Consider the following 22936-nt stretch of genomic DNA (forward strand, 5'->3'; position numbering starts at 1 on the left):
TTCAACACAAATAAAAATTTAAATTAAAATTAACCAGTCAATGAGCCCTCTGTGTATCGAATTTAATTCATCACTGGTAAAAGTGAAATTCAAAATTTGAATTATAGAAATCTCTGAATTGATTTGGTTGAAAAAATAAAACACAATAATAAACATTAGACAAAGAAGAAATTACATAAAAGCTTTATTCAAAAAGGATAACTTTGAATCAAAACCTAAAACAACAGATGTTTCATCATGAAACTGCTCACTTACTAGAAAATATAAAGTGACTGACAGCATGATCTGAACTATAAACTTGTGCGTGCGTGCAAGTGTTTGTAGTCCACACGCACGCCACCTCCTACACTCTCCCTGACAGCTTGGCTACGGCAGAGAGCAGAGGTCTCATTGGCTGTGTGCCCCACAAACGGGCGCCTTGATTGGCTGTCGGGCTGACTGCCACTATGCCAGCTGAAAAAACATGTTTCTACGTGTGTATTTGTCACGGTGGCAGCAGGATGGTCTCTTGCTCTTGCTCTTGCTCTTGCTCTCTGCTTCCATCTCTTTTTGTTTGCTTTCCCTCTTACATTTTTGGCTGTTTACTCCTTTTTTTCTTCCTGTGTCTTTTGGTGATCAATTGATGATCAAAAGGCTAAAACCTGTTTCTGTCTAAGCAAAGGGTCCCAGCAGGGTGGAGTGGGGTCCCAGGTAAACCTGAGGGGTCAGTGACAAAATGATCGACGTAATAAGACCAAAGGAAATTACAATAAAGAATGGTTTCTCTCTCTTTTTTGTTTTTGCAAACGAACACCACGTTTTACTGAACACTTGAAACAAGAGACTGGGACTATAAACACATGAGGAAAGCATGTATTGGGCTGATAAATACTATGAGAAGAATGTGCATTTTCTCATCGACATTAATACAATCTGACCTCTTTTTTCCAACCAGTGGATCTGCCCCCCGATGTTCATTAGAGTGAAGGTTTAAGGGTTTTCAGCATTGGATTCACTTTACACACTTAGAATCTATGTCTAACTTTTGAAGCGTTCCTAGTTTGTGTCGGACAATATTTATTTGCAACTACTGAAATTCAATGTCCACTTGTCAAAGTGTCCTTGACTAAAACCCCAAATTGGCCCCTAATGGTTGGCCAGCACCTTGCATAGTAGCTGACTGCCATCTGTGTGTGTGTCAAAGGTGTATAACAGTGAGAGAGTGTGAGCAAGAGAGAGATAGAGAGGGAAGGCACTTCTCTCATTCTCCACTAAGATTCATCCTAAAAGCCTCGCAAATGTCAAGCTGTCTTGTAAAGGCAGTCAGCGTGTCTGTTGGGCAGTGTGTGTGCATGTATGTGTGTGTCTGTTGGACAGTGTGTTGCCTCCTTTGCACAAGGAAGTCCCAAATGTTCTCTCTCTGTGTCTCTCTTAAACTTCAAGACTGTTGTTAATTACTTCATCAATTGATTATTTATAAAAGCACTTAATGAGCTGTCAGAGAGCCAACTGGCTAAAGACCAAGTCTTTACCTCTGCTATTTTCTTATACTTGCCTACCATCCTGGCCCCCCACCCCCTCGTAACAAAGAAGATGTCTTTCTTTCATCTTCCTGTCTTTCTTTCTTCCTTTCTTTTTTTATTTGTTCATTCCATTTTTAGTGCATCACAAAGACAAAACCTTTGAAACAATGGTCAGAAAAATGGACAAGTACAGACAGACATACAGCGCCTGTCCTAACATATTGGACAACGCACTGAATGTCTAACGGTGGCAGGTGGTTGACCCTTGACATCAGTAATGTCAAGAGGATGCTATTCCAATGTTCCCTTGGCACTACTGACATATGACTAAATGTCTAATAATGACGTTAAAAGCTTTCTCTTTTTCTTTATCTCACAGTGAAAGTCTCTGTTTCTGTCTCTCACTCTGACACACACACGCTTTTTGTGTGTCTTTAGGTGTTTCAGGCCAAACAGGAACAGACATGTTGGATAAAGAGATGATTTAGGCTTGATTGATTTTTGAATTTTCTTTCAGACTTCATCATGTGTGTGTACTTGTCATTCATATTTCCATATCTGTCAGGTGATAAACTAACAAAACTGAAAAAATCCTCTGAAACAACATCAGTTCCCTTCTTCTTGTCAACATTAAGCGATGAATCCTAAATGGTGTAATGCCCCCCACCAACCCCCAAAAGTCATACAGTCTAGCTAACCTATCTAAGTACAACGACCAGAGGCGTTAGTTAAATTAAAAACTAAACACACATTGACACGAAGAAACATAAAAACAAAACAAAACACTGAGCTGGGCTCAAATTAGACTTCACTTTAACTTCTTAAGAACAGGACAGTGGGAGCTGTCATCAGGAGAGTGATTCAGAGCTGTTTGTGTGTCTGTGTGTATATGTCTATGGTTGTTAATAACCAGGCTTTTGGGTGTGTTTTCTATTTCCCTGAGTTCTCTGTCTTTGCTCTTCAGCCTGTCAGGACTCTGCGTTGGTCGAGACGCTTCTCCCGCTAACGGTCGCTGGCAGTCGGCAGCATGTGGCAGTAATTAAATCAAAGGAAATTGGTGAAGTAGAGAGAGAGGGAGCAAGGGAAAAAAACGTCTGCGGAGAGATTTTTGCCAGAAAATGAGTCCTGGTGGTTGAAAGGAAAATGGGAGGCTAATAAAACGAGTGTGGAAGAGACTCGTAAAGAGCCGTCACCTGTGGAGAAATGTTTTTGTTCTCTGGCCTGAAAACCTGCACACAATCACACACGCACACACACACACACAACGTACATGCATGCATATACTCTGACAGATCTTATCCATGCACAGGCTGCATTTGTTTTTTTTTTTTTGCGCAGATGGGAAAAGGATGCAGACACACAAACACACACACACACACACACAGAGACGTGGGACTGTGCAAACACATCTATACATAGGCATTTTCTACACCAAATGGGGCTGATACCTCTATTACCAGATATATATTATTATTATGTGTTTAATTTAAATTTGCAAGGTCTTGTAGTTTATTTGAATTTCAGTTCAAAACATCACATGCGAGCATGTGTGCATGTCTATGTGCATGGAGTCTGACGTTGAAGCACAATTTACTCATATTAGTATGAAAAAACCCAACACCAGAATTGATTTTTACATTAAAGTTTGAAAAACCATAAAAGTTGGAAAAACAGGCAACTGCCTCTCGGCCCCAGGAGTTCTGCAACTGGTGTTTGCTAATGGGATTAAGTACACAGTTTACAAAAAAAGGGGATGCTGCTTTAAATAATGAAAACCTCAACTAACTGAATGTTGAAACCTTCAAGAACCATATGACTGTCACAAAGACATTATATAAAAATGTGATGATGAGGGTATACTGGTGTCTGTCTGTCTATTTGTATGCATTTTCATCCAAATGCATAGTTATGGAGCCCTTGGTGTTCCAAAAAGCCACAGCGCGATTCATTATTTCCTTCCTCTGATGGGTATTTTTCCTTTCAGACCCACACAGACCCACAAACACCCACAAACACATACACACACAGTCCCAGACCTCTGGCTATTTCCAGTGTCAGGGGGGACATTATAAAGCCACATTATGTTCGCTATGAGCCTCCATATTCCCCCATCACTGAAATCATCCTGTGCGCGCGCGTGTGCATGTGCGTATGTGAGCCTATTCAATTTCCTGGGAAAGGAGATGTGAAAGGCTGTGATATTACTCACACACACACACACACAATTGGATTATTTTGATTTGTTTGAAAGATTTAGATCATCAGTCTGGATAAAATTGTGACACACAAAAAAAAACAAGACGAAGAAAGTATTGATTTATAGTAATATTGATCTATGGATTGGCTTTTTCACCAGTCGAACAAATTATCAGAAAGATTTTTGTTACACTATGTTAAAATACATATATGGGTGCACACACACACACACACACACATAGTCTTAGAGTTAATTCAGGGTAATTAGTGGTCAATTAAAGTGCTGCGACTTCACTGGATGTCTGACTCTTTGATGTTGTGGCTCCTAGTGAGACCAGACGCCATCTTGAATCATTTACAGGCCGCAGTGTAAACACGCTACACAGTTGGGCTGCTACTTCTTTTCTTTTTCCGCTTTTTTCTATTCTGATCGCTGATCTTTTTTTATCCCCTGAATTTATTATTGAATTTGTTTTTGTGCACACAGATTCACAATGATCTTGATTTGTTCCTTTTTTTCACCTGTTTCTCTTTCATTTTCTTCTTCTTCAGACTTTTTATACTTCGAAAATGTATGATTTATTTTATTTTACTCTGTTTCTAGTTATACATGAGAAATGTTGTCGGTGCTGAAGTAAAACTTGCACCCTGTGTTTCACCTTATTTTCCTAATGTTAAAGCTTATTCATCAGTTTGAGTCACTGAGCGTCACAGACTGAGGTCAATAGCTGTGTAAGAGTCAGACATCAGTCAGAATTACAACCGCAGGCCTGTAGCTCAAGTGTTTGTAGAGAGATAGAACTGATAACTGGGTTACTGTGGATAGAGAAGAGCAGTGAATAATAGATAAACAGTCTGCTGCAGGAGAGGAGGAGAGAATAGGAAAAGAGGACAGGAGAGGAGAAGAGGGCAGAAATAAAAATAGATGTTACAGTGAGCAATTATAGATGTCATAGGTGTGTGTGTGTCATGAATTGCCTTCTTCCACCTTCCACCTTCTTCACACACACAAATACACACATACAATTTATCCTGTTCTCACTTACCTCCTCTTCATTCTCTGGTAACGTAGCCGCTAACACTCACTCATGTGTCACACCTCTCTCTCTTGCTCTCTCTTTGTCCGGCCCCCCAGTGTTTTCTGTCTGAGTAACTCGACCCCCCTTCAGTCACAGGTGCACCACGCTATGTCACAAAAACACACACACACACACACACACATACACACACACACGCTGAGTCCACTTGTCTTCACATAGGGGGCTCTAATCAAGCCACAGGAAGCCGGAGCTCCATAGGGAGTGTGTGTGTGTGTGTGTGTTTTTCTGTATGTGTAAGTGTGTGCATGCGTGTGTGCGCGTGCTCTGTTGCAGAGAGTTGAAGAATGTGTTTCGGTCCATGAAACTCGCTGTGAGTGTGTGAAGGCTCTATATGTTTTCAATTACACACAAGTATTCTTGCAGGTGTGTGAGTGTGTGTACATGTGTCTGTTCTCTGTCTGTTGGCCTCTCATTCCTAATTCTGTCACTATTTTCCTCATTTTCTGCTTGAGGAAATTAAAACTCCTTTTATGACTTTTCTGCTCTCTCTTTCTCAGTTTTTCCTTTTTCCCCTACATTATTACTCTTTCTGTCTCCTTATCTTTTCTCTTCTCGTTCTCTACTCCTCTGCTTCTGTTTCTGTCCTTACTCTATTTACTCTTCTTCTCTCCCTCCATTTTTTCCTAATCCCCCCTTCTCTCTGTACTGCATCATATGGACTCAATTAGGTAGCTATACTCACACTGTGTGTGTGTGTGTGTACATCTGGTTCACATTAGTGCAATTGCAGGTTGGTAGAATAAAGGGTTCGGCTCGGAGGTGGTGGGTGGGATTTCCTTCCGCTTTCACACACACACACACACACACACGCACACAAGAGTTTTTCCCTCCATGTGTTTTGAATCAGGAGCATAATTAACCTTCAGAGGATTCAGGGGCCGCGACTCAGATCTCCGCTATAAAAATACATCTAAAAAACAGAAACCCCCAAAATATGTTTGATCTGTCTGCAGCACATTTGATTTGATTTCCCATGTCTGCCTCCGGACGGTGCTCAGAGCACTGCAGCATGAGTGGTAGACAGATATGAAACAGCAGAGGAGGAGGTAGAGAGAAAAGCAGCAGACCCTTGCCCCTCTAAGCTAGAGCCACACATTTGACACAGTGAAGGTTTCTCATAAATGATTGAAATTGTTTGTGTTTTTTGAGACGTTCCTGTGTATCTGGTCTGTTCCTGGTTCCTGTGGCGTTAAACTGTTTGTGTGAAAGTGAATAAAGACGAGATGAAAGTGAAACCAGCCTGTTGGAAATGAGAGAGGACAGAGAGGAGGGGGAGAAGGAGGAGGGAGAAAGCGAAACAAAGAGAGAAAAAATTGGACAGGCACAGGTGCAGCCGACTGTGTGTGTGTGTGTGTGTCTGTCAAGAGGTTTCGTGACTGCTCCTTTGAGTGTTCACATTCCAGCACATCTGCTTTGGATGAAGCGTGGTAAACTTTGTGTGTGTGTGTGTGTGTGTGTGAGAGAGAGAGAGAGAGAGAAACAGAGCGAGGGATGGATAGCAGCAGGATAAGAGAGAAACAAGACAAGAACATTTTTAAGTGTTTTATGGAGCAAAATGCTGATTTGTGGATCATGGACTTTAACTAATGATAAACACTTTGTGCAACTGATGACACAATCATGAGAGTCGTGTCAGTTCATTTGTCGTGCTTTGTTTTTGAGAACCTGCTCTGTCAACTATGTTAGTTGCCACATGTGCAAAGTATGTTCGAACTTGATGTGAAGCACAGTCTTGTAAGAGTATATCTAGTGGTGCAAATGACAATTATTCTCACTATCTTGTTACCTGTATCAATCGTTTTGTTTATAAGATAATATTTGCTGAAAAGGGTGCAAATATTTTTCAGTCCACAACGTGAATGTATTGAGTTTAGTTTTGATGACTCTTTTTATGACAGGCAGAATTGAGTGGATCCTGCTGAAATTTTTGCTTGCAAAATGACTAAAATCTTCATTTGATTGTCAAAATGTCAAAACCACAGCCGTTACAACTCCATCATTGGTCTAAAAGTTTTGACTGTGACAAACAGCTTGTCTCTATCTGTTACAGCCAGGTGATCCAACGTTGTTGGTTTTAAGTGCCATCTTTAACAAGCTTTCCGCTAACTCTGTAACACAATAAATCATGATTGATGCAGTAGTCCAAAATACAGCAATCTCCCCCCGAATTTGAGGTATTCCTGAGTCTAGGCACCATAAAATACTTAGTTAAGTGAAGAGGCACATGGTCAGAAATTGTTTTTGATTGTGAACAGCAGTTTGTTGATTCATCCGCTTTTAGAAGGTCTTGAACAATATTTGCTGCTACTTGTGCAGCTGCACAGAGGTCACCGTCGTTTGCTTGATGGTCCATCACCTCTTTCAAGGAGAAAAATGTTCAAACGTATTTGATGGCTTGGTGCACGTGTTCCCAGAGGATGGACCCTGATGAGTTTGATTAGCTTTGAACTTTTCCTCTAGCACCACCATGAGGTTGAAATGTTTCAAACTATTCAACGGCTTGTGAAGTTATGAATTTTTAACTTGAATTTGTTTCTGTGCGTCAGATCAAAGGTCCTGAGGAAGAAGAGGAAGCACTGTTCCTTCTCCTCCTGTCCTCTGTCAGAGCAGGGAGCTAACAGACAGAGAAGCTGAACAGATGCTCCCCACATTTGGACACAATAACCAGAGAGAAGAAGCATCAAACACTAAACAAAGACCAAAAGTATCCCTCTCCCTCTTCTTTTCTTTACTTTCCCTCAGTTTTCTCTCTTTTGTTTCCGTTTGCTGTCTTTTCATCTCCATCCAACTTTTAGTGTCTCACTTTGTGCTATTTATTGTTTTTCCAGGCTCATTCTAAGAAAACCCTTCAGGGCCCGGCAGCATTTCCATCACTGTCAACAACTGAACACAACTGAAACACTCCTTTTCTTTTTATGTCTCATCCGCTGTAACATTATTGCTACACCAGCATGATACTGCATTTTTTACTGGCCCTCTCTCTTTTTCTCTGTCATTATGTAGTCATTACATTTGCGTTACTTGATTGATTGCAAATTGAAAGTATAAACAGCTAAATAAATGTTTGATGATGGCTTCTTTCTGATTTGACAAGTTCAAAGTTTAATTGTTTCTGATTTGACTAGTTCCTGATTTGACTGGGTTGTGTTATGATAGGTGTCTAATTTGACTGGTTTCTGGTTAGTATTTTGCGGTTGGACTGAATTTTGTGTAGACTAATTTCTGGTTTGGTAGGTTCCTGTTTTGATTGGTTTCTGGTGTGATTGATTTTTGGATGGATCAGTTTGTGGTTGGACAGGTTTTCAGATTAACTAATTTCTGAGTGGAATGGTTTCTGATTTAGCCTTGGTGATATTAGGGCAAGGGTTGGGGTTAGATGCTTTCTACAAAAATAGTGACTCTAAATTGGACTATATGGGCCTGCGACTTGTCCAGGGTGTACCCTGGCCTTGCCCAATGTCAACTGGGTTAATCCTGCTCCCCCTGCCCGAACTTATGACTGGTAAAGACAATAGATGGATGGTTCTACTTGTGTTTTTTGTGTTTTTATTAGACATGAGGTACAGGTTCAGTTGTTGTCACTTTTACTGTCAAGTAAAAACAAGTCCAGTTTGTAATTTTGCGCAACTGGTCACATTGGTTTCTACTGTGTCCATTGTGAAACAAGCTCTATACTGGGAATATCCAGCTGAGACATGTTATGAACAATAACCCCATATGAAGGCCACTGATGGACAAACAGACATACAGGCTCTTATTGTCGTTCACATTATTGTTTTCTAGTTTATGGTTTTCCAGTCATCACTGAAATGACGACACAGTTGAGGGTTTCTCTGATTATCTCAAGGTCTGCTTGCTAACTGTGGGAATACTGACACTGCTCTGTGTGTGTGTGTTACAGACTGAAGGAAGTGAGGTTATTGTGTCTCTCTACATTCTTCTTACTTGAAAACACTCTGCACCTGTTTCTGTCTGTCTGAAACACACACACACAAATACACACGTACATACTAACTTAAATACACATACGCTGACAGAGAAGCACACACAAATCACAGTCTTTCGTCATTAGTTCAGTAACATTCAATGGGAAAATATTCCAGCATGACATGAACATAAATCTAAATATTTTCAGCAGGATCAACGCAAGCATCTGTGTGCATCTGTGCCTCTATGTTTCTGTGTGTGTGTGTGTTTGTGTGTGCGTGTGCGTGCATGCAGGCGTGTCTATTTTCTTGTACATGCTTTGGGTCAATAAATGTGGTTTTATGATCAGAGCACAAAATCAGTTCTCAGAGGGGAAGAGGAGGAGGAAGTTTTAGGGGATTTTAGTTTAATTCTAATGACATCTGCAGACACTGTTTGTGTGTGTGTGTGTGTGTGTGTGTGTGTGTGTGTGGGTGTGAGAGAGAGAGAAACAGAGAGTGAATGTGGAATTTAAAGGAATTTGACTCTAACTCATGTGAGGCACATTGTGGGAACTCTTCTAGCAGTTTGCATATTAGCATATTAGTATCCTTATTTGTAAATTTGTGTTTGTGTGTGTGAGCGCTTGTGCTCCTGGTCGGTTGTTTGAGAGGTGGGTGGGTGTTTCCTGACCTCAGCCTTTTTTTTCCCACAGTTTCCCTGTTTTCTGATTGTTGTGGTGTTCATCACTATGTGGGTGTCTCTAAGTGACCACTGGTTTTCAAGAACTAAAGAGCTGACACCAGAATATACTCTGGAACGCAACTATTACTTCTGTTTAACTGAAAATATGAACATGCTAGAAAATAACCACTACAGATCAAATTTAATGACATCCTCATTTGGAAGAGGATTGAAGGACCATATCTGTGTTTTTTGAGTTTTAGCTGTGTAAATATGAGTCATGTGGGTGTCCATGTTTCACTTCGGTGAATATTTTCAAAAGAGTGCTGGAACACTTAAAGCTACATGCAATTTTAAGTAGCTATTTATTTACACTTCTTCAAACCTGCATCAGATTGGTTGTGTAATCCATCAAGGTTGCCTCAGTTTGTCACTTTTCTCATTAATGTATGGGGATGCAGTTAAAGTGTAATTTAATTTAAAAAGTCTTTATTTTATAACCATAACCTGTAACCATAACCATAACCAGTAATGTCAACGTTGCACAATTTGCTAAATCATGGGTTGTATTAATGCAACATTTTAAAACCATAACTTTCTAAAATAGCATTCAATGTAAATATGATATATTTGATATATTGATACATGTGTTGATCTCAATAAGACAATGTATAGTGATTTTTAGAGCTGAAAACCATCTTAGAGTTAATTTCTCTGATTGATCCAATAAAACAGCAACTTACCAGTGACTGCTACCAGAAGTCCTGACAGCTGGTTTTAAGGCTCTATTTTTGAATGCAGACTGTAAGCATTTCCCTGTGGACAGAGACGTTTGATGCTTTCACTACGTTAATATAGAGCCTCCACCTGATAGTCAGCGGCCACATGGATGTGTTAATATGTGTCGAAAAACAGTAAAATTCAAAAGCAGACTTCTTACTTAATGACCAGTGCAAATGTGTTGAATTGTTTCGCACAAACAAATATAAGCAGTTTTTCCAAAATTTGTGTTTTCACTCAGGATTTTGAGCATCAGGTCACATTATTACTATGGGAACAGTTTAATAAGGATGTGATGTATGATGGCATGTTGCCATTTAAGGCTTTATAAATAAATAAAAACCAATGCCTGTCACGTCTCACTGTTAGAGATGTGACAGGCATATAATTTACAGGAAGGCAAATAGTTGCAGTTCTTGGCATGTGTTGAACACCAGCTGTGCCACTGTGATTTAAAGAAAAACTATACCAGGGCTAAAACTCATTGTTAATGCAGCTGATTCATGCTCTGGTTCCAACTTGTGTGACACAATACCTCATTATTCTCACCTGCATCATTTACCCACTGCGTGCATGTGTGTGTATCAACAAAACCAAATCACATTTAACTCCACTGGCCTAAATTTCTGGGTATAATAAACAACAGAGGTGTCGCGTTGGCTTAATGTTTTCTTTTGTTTTTTAGATTATGTAAATACGCTATATGCTTTTTCTCAAAATGATGCAGCTTTCTTATGTTTGTCATCACAGTCATTCCCAAACTGATCTTTGAGGATTCTTATGTGTTGCAAGTTAAATATGGATTGTGTTATCAGATTTTCCCATCTATTCCCACCTGGCTAGACAGGCCTCGCTGTCAGATAAAAAGTTGCACAAGTCTGTCACATTCTTTGTACAGTCACACTGTCTCCTGAATGTCTTTGATTTTGAACAGTACATGACAATAACCCAACTGGAAATCAGTGCCCGTATTTTCCCTCACAGAAAACATCAGCCAAACCAGCAAGCTTTTAGTGATCTGAAGAAAAACTCAGGAGGTTTTTGTTTGACTGAAAGAGTTTTTAGGCTGTTTTCTGTTTTTAATAATTTCTCTTAGGGAGTGTGGGAAGTGAGATGATGTTTTTTATAATGCCCCGAAGTCTTTTTTCTTTTATTTCTTCTGTCTGTACTTTATCATGAGATTTCTGTACCACATCTGTGATCCATTCGTATGCAAATACTCTAAAGTTAACAAAGCAACGCGTGTCTTTTTTTTAGAGGATCGAGGTAGATTAGGTATAGCCGTGGAGTGCGTTTTCATTTTAATGTGAATCAGTGGGGGAGATGGGGAGAGAGAAGAGCGCCTTCAACAGCTGTTTCAGGGTTTGCATCACGCGGTGCGAGCTAGCGTCATGGCTGAGAGTTCGCACGCTATGCACACAGACACACAAAAATGCACATACACAAAGGCATGCTGTGGGGACCCCGAGTCGAAGGCATAACCAAACACTGATATTGTGTTCTTATGCAGCCGCTGTGTTGCTGAAGAAAAACCTCACCTGTTTTGAGTGATGACGGGCTTCTGGTTCTGGTCACAGTCTCACATTTTACTGCATGTTTGCTGCATGACGGTTCACCCCCCCCCACATTCCTCCCTAAACTGAGAGGAATTGCTCGCAAAATCATTGCTTTGTTCCTCTGTTTGTCACCGCTCCAGTTTGCTGAACCAAGATGTGATGTTACTGTTCCACATGATGGGAAATATGTCATAGTCACTGCAGTGAGTGGACAATGAGTGGTGGGCACTGTAGATATAATTTATGTGATTGTCAATAGCTACCACTTCTTTTGAGGCACGATTTGATAGAAATTTTTTTACAAGTTAAGTTTAGCTGTAATTAAGTACAAATACATAAACATTTTAATGTATTTTCCTCCTTTTTAAGCTCAAATATGTTTTTTTGAGAAAGGAGGACAGCATAGGACATTTTTTTAGAAAGTTTGTATAAACTTTGTCAAACTATATAGATACTGTGTAAATGTAAAGAGATTTGTGAATACTGAAAAGGTTCTGGTCACTCTGAACCTGTATTCACCATATTTATTCATGTTTGAAATCAAAAACAAAGACCTGTGACTGATAGCGGTGCATTTTTCTGGGATTCTTGCTTTTTTTGTCCTTGACTGTGAGTTTCTGATGACTACCAGTTATATTTTGATCAGTGAGCAGATTCTAAATGACGTGTGTGTCTGTGTTTTTGTTGCAGGTGTATGCTCCGTCTGCCAGTACAGCCGACTACAACAGAGACTCACCGGGTTATCCCTCCTCCAAACCTCCCAGTGCTGGCTTCCCCAGCTCTTTCTTTATGCCAGGTACACATAAACACACACACACACGGTCTGTCTCTCATCAAAACAATCACCACTCACCACTATTTTTCCTGAGCTTGTTGATTCAGCAGTGGACCCCTTTGACAGACCTTAAAGATGTTCGTAAACAGAAATAATCTTATGAATTGAGTGATAAATTTGTTGTAAATGTTTGTTGTAATATCCTCCCAGATAATGTATGAACAGGTGACAACAACAGGTGACAACAAAGAAGTCGTGTTTGCAAGCTGCTGTGAATGATGTCAGTTAAACCTGCTCTCAATGGCGCACTCCATTTGCCAGGAGCTGAAAGTTATTTGGTGAATTCATTGAGTCCAAGGGGCAGCACTGTGGCGTAGTGGTTAGCGCTGTTGCGGGTTCGGTTCCCGGCCTGGGCTCTTTCTGTGGGGAGTATGCATGTTCTCCCCCTGTCTGCGTGGGTTTCCTCCCACCGTCCAAAGACATGCATGTCTAGGTTAACTGGTGACACTAAATTGACCGTAGGTGTGAATGCGAGCATGAGTGGTTGTTTGTCTCTGTTTGTCTTTGTGTGTTGGCCCTGTGATGGACTGGCGACCTGTCCAGGGTTGAAGGTGTACCCTGCCCCTCACCCAATGTGAGCTGGGCTTGGCTCCAGCAGCCCAAGTGGTCGAAGATGAATGAATGAATGAATGATTGAGTCCAAGTGCAGTTAATGCACTTAACTGTTGTGACACCTCTACCATGGCCACTTAGCAAAGGTCAAAACAGAAGCTTTAAACTTTAATTTGAAGTTGAACTTGGTATCAGAGGTTCTTAGTCTGAGGAGCACATTTCTTACTTACACTTACACTTACACTTTATTAGATCTTCAGCACTGACCTACCGGTCTTCAGCTCATCTTCAAAGGTTAAACTTTTGACTAGGACTTAAAGGACTTGATGAACTCTCTTTCTCTCACTTTTTTGTCACTTGTTTCTTTCAGATGGTCACAGTGGTGATCCGTGGAGCAGCAGTAGTAGCAGTATGAGCCAGCAAGGTTACCACGGCAGCATGCTGGGGGGTGGGAACTCAGCCCACGGCCCGGCCCAGAGCTCCTCCTACTGCGGGATTCACCCTCACGACAGACTGGTGAGCAGTTGACAATTAGAGTTTACCAAACCAGGGTCTAACAAGTGGGTGACACAGATGACACTTCCTGGGTGTCCCTCCCAGCTGACTGACATGCATTATATACTAATAAACTAGTGACATGTCATATGTGTCCATAAACTTTAAGTGAAGCACATTCTATTATGTTCTTTTGAAATATTTTCTGGTTTGCATTGTGTCTTTTTTTATATTAATTTGATCCTTCTCTGTCCAGAGCTACCCATCACACTCGTCTGCAGATATCAGTTCTAGCCTTCCTCCCATGTCCAGCTTTCACCGAGGAGGGGGGAGTGGAGGCGGGGCCAACCACTACAGTACCACATCTTGCACCGCCCCAACCAACGGCACAGACAGCATCATGGGTAAGACACTATTTTGCTCTATGGCAAAGCATTTAATGAAAAATAATGCTGCTGTTAGAAGTACTGCTGCCAGTGTTTAGGTGTTTGGCACCAGCACAATCATCTGCTGTCAATCGACTGGTGGTGTGCTCATCACATTAGGTCATGTCATTAATTAACTGAAGAAGAAAAGCATTCATTCCAGGTTTAATGGTGCCTATTAAGAGGCTGTCTTTCTTTGGGGAACATTTAGTGTGTTTTTAGCCAAGGTTAAATCATTCTAACAGCATCACTGTAAGGGAGAAATTGTAGACCAATAGTCCAACATTTTAGTCCTATTGATTGGGTCACTGTAGTATTTTAATGAGACATTCATGGTCCTCAGAGGATGAATAATTCTGGCTTTGGGAATGTCCTTATTTTCTTCTGGTGCCACCATGAGGCTGACCTTTTTCCTTTGTGCCATTAAATATTGTCCAGATATTCCTGTCTCCCAACAACATGAACACTAATAAGTACTGACATCTTTCAACCATCATCTTGTCAAAAATTAAATTTTTACAATAATGAGTAAATATATGAAAACCAATGGCACTCCTATCAGCTTCTGTTAATGTGTTAATTAGAAAATGCTACTTTATATTGTATTAAGATAAGGCTACATCCACACTAACTAGATTAAACATTAGCATGTGAGCATGAGCCATTATGAGCATGTTAGCATGCACGCATTAGTATTAAGTTCACAGAGCTGTTAGCATGGCTTTTAATCTCAATGTTGTCAGTCTCCTGATAGTTTGTGATATTTTACTTGTTTGAATGTCTTTCATTTTTAATTTTTAATTTATTTGTTTATTTTTCAAAGCTGTAGACTTAAAATTTTAGACATGGGTTAATCTGAAAGAGACAAATCACTGCAATGAAGACTGATACTTGACCTGGACCTGACCGAGAGATTTCACTTACTTGACTCTTGACCTTATTAAAATTTTGACTTGTCTTTGACTTGAAAGTTAACAACATCCAAGTCTCAAGTTAAAATCAGAGACCTAAAATACCTTAAATGTGACTTTCCAACTTGGGTCACTGAAAGGACACTTAAACAAAAGCTCTGCCATTTGACCTTCTCCAGCAGCCTGATCTCAGTTTTTGTGAACAGACATTGTTGAATTGTGATTGACAGCTTTGGTGCACTCTCTGCTGTATTTATGCTTTGACTCTAACAGATGATTGACTCACAGTTATTACTTGAAAGAGATAACTGTGAACATTACCAGTTGCTGTCAGGGGTCAGGATCACCATAGATCATTTTATTTACTCTCACAAAACCAGTTAGAAGTAATTTTAACCATACCAAGAAGGTTCTGGGCCTGGGCCCTTTCTGTTTGGACTTATGTTCTTCCTATGTCTATGTGCATTCCCTTCAAGGACTCCAGCTTCCTTCCAAAGTCCAGGGACATGCAAATTAGATTAATAAATGACTGAATTGCCCATATGCCTGAGAATGAGCACAAATGGTTGTATGTCTTTGTGTGAGTCCTGTAATTGGCTGGCAACCTGTCCATGGTTTACCACCTCTCTCAGCTGGGTTTGGTTTAAGCGCCACTCGATCCTGCACAGATAAGCACTATGGATAACGGATGGATGGACTTGAACCCCTTAAATAGTAGGTTTTATTGTTAGAAGAGATGGCAAGGGATCACAAACTGAATATACTGTAACCAAACTGAGGGAAACACTCGACCTTGACATCACTGACACACAGAAACACACACACAGCATGCCATATGGACCCCTTGCTTTGAGTCCCTCAGAACAAATAGGACAGCAATAAGAAACAGATTGAAAGTTTGTTTTCATGGGAAGACATCTCCAACATTCCACAAAGAGATCACACACACAGACACGAGCATATACACACACACACACACAAATATGAGCCAGAGCAGATGAGTGTAAACACAAGATGAATCTAATAAAAAACTGCATTGTTTAAATATAAACATATGACAGACGTGCACACATGAAGTCAGACACAGACTCAAAGCTCTTTTTCTGTTTTTTTTAACTCGTAAACAAGTGAGTTCTTAAAAGGGGTCATTTCTGTGGTCATTTTCATGTTGATTCAACTGATGATTAGAGTTCACACAGGACAGACTGTTCAGAAACCTGTTTATTACAATATATTTACAGTTGTTTAAAAAAACATACATATATTGCAATTCCATTTCAATTGGAATTTATCTGCATTTTGTTTGCAAAGAAAAAAAAAATATTATGATGCCATTTTTGTTGATACAGGAAAACACGCTAACAGGTGTGATTTAATTTCATAATGAAATCTGGATGACTACAGGGTACAGCCAAACCACAAAAACATGAGGTTACTCAAATAAAAACATCCTCTCCTTATTACTGCCACAGGAACTCTCACTTAACCTGGTATTATATGTGGTACGTTCACATTGAAAAAATGACTAAATATCATGATTATTCAAAATGTATGCAACTAAAATCAGGTACAATATTTATTATTATTCTGTTAAAGGTCCCAAAATGTTGTGCTCAGAGGAATTAGAAGCGCAACTGCAATTGAAAGAAAAATATGGATGCTGATGAAACAGCTCCAGAAAAATACCAAAATAGCAAAAGGGCTTTTCTCAAAGCTCTTGTCACCAAGAATATGTTTCTGACTTTTTGCTCACAAAGAATCTAAAAATGTACTCCCAAACTTCTTCTGAAACTCATTTCACTCATCAATCCATTATCTCTACCCATTCATCACAGTTTACATAGGGCAAGGGCAGGGTGTATAATGGACAGGTCACCAAACACACACTGACAAACCACTATACCACTTTGACACCTTAGATGGCCTCATCAATTGCTTCATCTAGGAGCACCATGTCAATACTAGGAAGTACGTTATTGTTCTCTCAAACTACCTCAGCTTTTCATGACACTTTTCATGACCGTGGAGGCCACTGAAGATTCCCGAACTCTCTGTCATGTTGATGAAACTATGTTGAGACTACTACTGTTGAGAAAAAAAATCATTATCCTACAGGAAGAAGTCATTAGAAGATGAACTGTAGCCATAAAGTGATTAACATGGTCAGCAGATTGGCATTAATTAATACAATGATTGATTGGTATCTAGGGGCCAGAGGTAGCCAAGAAAACACAACCGTCCCATCTCCTACACCGTCATAAGCAGCCTGGGCTGTTGACACAAGGCAGGTTGGGTCCATGGATTCATGTGGTTGATGCCAGATTCTGACCCCACCATCTGCTGCCTGAGCACAGATCCAAATCCTTCAGAACAGACTATGTTTTTCCAGTTTTCATCTGTCCAGTATCCCTAACCTGACCAACCAGCTCTAACCAGCTGACCATCTCTCTATAAATGTGGTGTTTCTACTGATGTTTAATTTGAACAATAATTGTATTTGCAACTGCTGCCACGTGATTCCTAAAAAATATCAGTGTTCAGGTAGTATATGAAGAGATGTTATATGTAATTTGGACACAGGAAAGGAAAGGCAGCGTAGAGGTAACTGGACATTTCATATATATATATATATATAAAATATGAAATGTCCAGTTACCTCTACGCTGCCTTTCCTTTCTTGTGTCCAAATTACATATAACTGGTATATATATATATATATATATAAAAAGATAATAAATCAATGATTCTATCTGAAGTGTTTATGGACACAGTCAGAAAAGCACCAAAATTCAATTTCATTTTCTAAACCCGCTGCTCCTCTGTGACCATAAGCTCTCATTTATGAAAAAGATTTTCTCCTGCATATGTTGCAAATTATGTATCAAGTCAGGGTCTGGGTCTATACTAGTGTTAGTGTTTGTGTGGTACCGTGTGTTTGTGTGTGATGCAGTATTCCTTTGGACGGTTTACTAGACCAGTGCCGTGACGTGAGTGAGACATGAGGCTTTAACTCCAAAACATATGCCACTTTGTGTCTCTCTCCTTCCTTTCTCTCTACCTGCCCCCCCCCGTATGTCTCTATCTCTAACTGCTTAAGGATCTGCCAATCTATGTCATGGATTCATTTGCCAAGGGTGTGTTTTTGCTGCATTGTATGTCGGTTTGTGTAAGTGTGTGCGTGCGTCATAACTTGTGTGTGCGAGCGTAAATTTTCCATCTGGGATCTGCTATCAGGAGGGATGAGCTGTAAGCATGTCGGAGTTCCTCTGTCTATGTGTGCGTGTGTGTGGGGGGGTTTGTTTGGGGGTGGTGTGCTCATCTGGTCCTGTTAGGTCACTTCCTTCCTCAGCCTTTCAAGTGTGTGAAACAGATTTAGTTGTATTTAAGTCCAGCGTTTGCTCACACCACACACACGTTTTTACTGAGTAAAATGTGAGTGAATATAGACATTTATTGGTTTAAATTGAATTTTGTTATTGATTATATGTTTTTTGCCACATTCGTAGAATAAAAGCTACAATATATATAAGATCAAAAGTTTAGGTTATGTCTCATTATCTTGTTTCGTTGGAATTGATCTGTGGAGTTGAAGCAAATCTATCTAGGGCTTTTCCAAAATCTTCAACTTGGCTGAAAATGCTCCACTCAGAATTGCCGTTAGTCCTGACCTTTGAGGAAACATGGAGCATCCAAGGGAGAGGAAACTATCATATCTTTTATGTCCCAGTGTCACATTTGATATAACCACGCTCTCATCTGAGTATAAACAGCCCCACAAGACATGCATCATGGTCTACAGTTCATGGTACAAATAGGTCTCTTAAATGTAATTAAATATGACTAGTTAACACCTGGGCAACAATCTTTTTTTTTCTTTTGGAAATGATATCAGAATGATATTTGTCTAAGTCTTGCTTTTTTCCACCTGTTTTCTAAGACAAATTTGTAAATGACCTGAAATTATAGGTCAGTGACACCAGCCCCGATAACTTCCACTGTAAAGGTTGTCAGTTTTAATGAACATGTTTTTCTAGTTTGAGAATGGAAGGCATGGACTGGTGGTTTAGAACTAAACAGAGCAATCAAAATATGTAATCAGCAATTCTTATTTACAAGAATACATCCCTGTATTTCTGTGTGTGGGTATGTGTGTGTGTCACAGCTAACAGAGCACAGAGCGGAGCGGCCAGCAGCTCTCAGACAGGGGACGCCTTAGGGAAAGCACTGGCATCAGTAAGTACAACGCACACACAAATCTAAGAGACCTGTTGAGTCCTTGAATAATGCAAAGTGACTGTATGTTTTTTTTTTTCTTAGCTGTCCATGTCTATTTGTGACATGCATTAATTCTATTTTTATATTGTTTTTTAGTAACTGACTTTTCTTTTCTTTTTCTTGTCCAGATTTACTCTCCAGATCACACAAACAACAGCTTCTCATCCAATCCCTCCACACCAGTTGGCTCCCCACCCTCCCTCACAGGTTAGCTCATGGCATTTGCCTTCTAATACCCACATATGATACATCAGCACAAAACCCAAAACGAACAGAGAACATTACCAGAACCAAATAGAAGAGCTGACTTAAGACTTTGACTTGAGTCAGATCCAAAAAATTAAACAGGAAGCAAATAACTTGAGACTTGGTTGTTTATAAGTTTTTTAAGTTTTTAACACAACTTGAGAATTGGCCTGAACTTTTTTAAAAACCGGATACCTGACTTGAGCTTGTCTAAAGTGATGTGAGACTATACTTGAACTATTTTAACAATTGACACTTTGTTTGAAAGTGCTTAACGCGACTTGAGACCTGATATGAACTTTATTTAAATTACCTGACCTAAACTCGTTTAACGTGACCTGAGACTGAACTTGAACTTGTTCAACGTGACCTGAGACTTGAACTTTTTTAGTGACCTGAGACTTAAACTCGTTTAAAGTGACCTGAGACTTGACTTGAACTTTTTTAAAGTGACCTGAGACTTGAACTTTTTTAACATGACCTGAGACTTGAACTCGTTTAAAGTGACCTGAGACTTGACTTGAACTTTTTTAAAGTGACCTGAGACTTGAACTTTTTTAACATGACCTGAGACTTAACTTGAACTTTTTTAAAGTGACCTGAGACTTGAACTTGTTTAACGTGACCTGAGACTTGAACTCGTTTAACGTGACCTGAGACTTGACTTGAACTTTTTTAAAGTGACCTGAGACTTGAACTTGTTTAACGTGACCTGAGACTTGAACTCGTTTAACATGACCTGAGACTTGACTTGAACTTTTTTAAAGTGACCTGAGACTTGAACTTGTTTAACGTGACCTGAGACTTGAACTTGTTTAACGTGACCTGAGACTTGAACTCGTTTAATGTGACCTGAGACTTGACTTGAACTTTTTTAAAGTGACCTGAGGCTTGAACTTGTTTAACGTGACCTGAGACTTGAACTTTTTTAATGTGGCCTGAGACTTGAACTTGTTTAACGTGACCTGAAAGTTGAACTCGTTTAACATGACCTGAGACTTGACTTGAACTTTTTTAAAGTGACCTGAGACTTGAACTTGTTTAACGTAACCTGAGACTTGAACTCGTTTAACATGACCTGAGACTTGACTTGAACTTTTTTAAAGTGACCTGAGACTTGAACTTGTTTAACGTGACCTGAGACTTGAACTCGTTTAACATGACCTGAGACTTGACTTGAACTTTTTTAAAGTGACCTGAGACTTGAACTTTTTTAACGTGACCTGAGACTTGAACTTTTTTAACGTGACCTGAGACTTGAACTTTTTTAAAGTGACCTGAGACTTGAACTTTTTTAACGTGACCTGAGACTTGAACTCGTTTAACGTGACCTGAGACTTGACTTGAACTTTTTTAAAGTGACCTGAGACTTGAACTTGTTTAACGTGACCTGAGATGTGACCTGACACTTGACCTGAACTTTTTTAAATGGCTTGACGCTTGATTTGAACTTTTTTAAAATGATCCATTCAGCGTGAAAGACGCCTAAAGGAAAAACAAGAAAGGAAAACATAACATTTCAACAGTCAGTTTATAATTTAAACCAAATTCTTTTAAGCACAACGACCAGCTCGGTATCAAAAGGAACTTGGCAATAAAATTAATAATTGTTGTGTCTCTTCTCCATACCTCTCTCCTTCTGTTATTTCCTCCAATTACTTCTCCTCTCAGCTTATGGTGTAAACCCTCTCCGCTCCTTAATGTGAAAAATGACATTTCCTAATAATAGTTGTGTCGAATTTTTCTCTAATTGTCGCTGCTACACTCACTGTTTGATATTTCTCTGCCACGCCTTGTGACTGATAGCTTTAATTACAAGCACCACTTTGACAAATTGTTCACAAACCTACCAGCTCTGCTAACAGAAGCCCCCTCCCCTCTTCTTCCTCTCCTCCTCGTCATTATAGCGGCCTGGGATATTGCCTGCTAAACCATAATTGGTGTTTATCATTGTGTCAGAGTTACTCTACTTTTTACAAATTAGAAATGAAGCCTATTAGAGCAAACTACATGCAAATTGATATCCAAGGCTAATTCTGCGAGGGTGTTTTACACTGTTGGACTCGGAATAATTTACTTTGCCGTTTAATACATATATTTGTATTTGCACATGAATGTACCCAGGTGATTATTCATTAATTAGCATATGGAAATGAGCATGTAATATGAATAAAGGAGAGGGGAGAGAAAACACTGCGAGACAAAATGGGGAGACAATAAAAATGAGAAACATGAGCTAATGAGATGAGATCAGAGTTACACGGGAGAGATCAGTTGTGAGGGCAGAGAGGATAGGATTTGAAAAAAAAAAAGAAAGAGGAACAAGAGAGATGATATCATGGAGAAGATAAAATAAAGGAATAAAAATGATTTGCAAGCTGGAAAACATATCAACAGATTTCTCCTAATATAATTTTTTCTCTCTCTTTCGGCATTATCCGTATTTGGGATCGCCACAGCAAGTCAGCTCTGTGACTTCCAGTTTTTACACTGAATGCCCTTTCTGATGCAACCCTCCCCATTTACCTCAGCTTGGGACTGGTACAAATCTACCAATGGGCCTCTCCATGCAAAGCATGCACTCTACCACCAAGCTACATCCCCAGGCAGATTTCTGCTAATATGGCTGACAAAAAAAGAAGCCAAGCTTTGGCCGAGGCAGAAGAGTTTCCAACTTTTATATCACAAACTTAAAGATACAGTCTGTCTCTGAGGATGCAGCAATGAATAATTTTTAATGTTTATTAGTATTAACCATTAGCAGCTGGAAAATTCTCCTCATGCTTGTTTTGCACAGTCACACCTACTGTAGCCTGGTATTAGCAGATCAGTTCACATTTCATGTCTGGAAAGACAAGCAATAAGAGCAGCAAAAAATGACTAACTGTGCCAAAATTAAAAGGTAAACCCCTTCTTCACTGACAGTGGAGTTTCCCTTTCTGTTTGGAATATGGAAGTATGCAAACACTACAAAAATGGTGAGCTGCTGGCTGTGCAACTGTGCAAACTGGTAAAACATCTCATCCTCATGTTGTTTCTCTTGTAAAACTGTCAGAGTCTCCATGTGAGACACTTTTAATAGGTGATTTGTGGCTCAGGACTCAGGAAACTCAGTAGTATCACCCGGAATTTCTGGTGTAACAACATTGCCCAAAACAGATCACAGCAGAAGAAATATTGAAACTTCAAAAGCCAGATATTAGCAAGCATTTGTGAGCTTGTGAGATTCTCGCATATTCCAGGCTGCTGAAGCCACATATTTTAAAAAGATATAACCATTTTCTGTGATGACTGGGCCTTTGCAGCATATCTGTGTTGTTTCTGTCTCTCCTCTGAAGCCTAAACAGTGTTGAAACACTCTTTACACCAGTTCCTCACCTGTCAGAGTTCCATATTAATGTAAATTCACACAAGTCACTGTCTGTCTTCTGGCTACCAGCTAATGAGACCTGCCGATTCAGATGCAACCCTTC

At 39.8% G+C, this 22936-nt stretch overlaps 1 protein-coding gene across 11 annotated transcripts in view; it reads left to right on the forward strand.

Moving 5' to 3' along the window:
* tcf4 (transcription factor 4) overlaps positions 1-22936 on the forward strand; it is a 197530-nt gene that overhangs the window by 147958 nt on the left and 26636 nt on the right. For all 11 annotated transcript variants that reach the window (XM_029516636.1, XM_029516638.1, XM_029516634.1 and 8 more), the window contains 5 exons: positions 12415-12520; positions 13482-13627; positions 13863-14010; positions 19105-19175; positions 19346-19424. In XM_029516636.1, the coding sequence (XP_029372496.1) occupies positions 12415-12520; positions 13482-13627; positions 13863-14010; positions 19105-19175; positions 19346-19424 (550 nt within the window). The remainder of the gene's footprint in view (positions 1-12414; positions 12521-13481; positions 13628-13862; positions 14011-19104; positions 19176-19345; positions 19425-22936) is intronic.

Source organism: Echeneis naucrates, chromosome 12 (genome assembly GCF_900963305.1).
Source record: "Echeneis naucrates chromosome 12, fEcheNa1.1, whole genome shotgun sequence".
NCBI classification, from domain to species: domain Eukaryota; kingdom Metazoa; phylum Chordata; class Actinopteri; order Carangiformes; family Echeneidae; genus Echeneis; species Echeneis naucrates.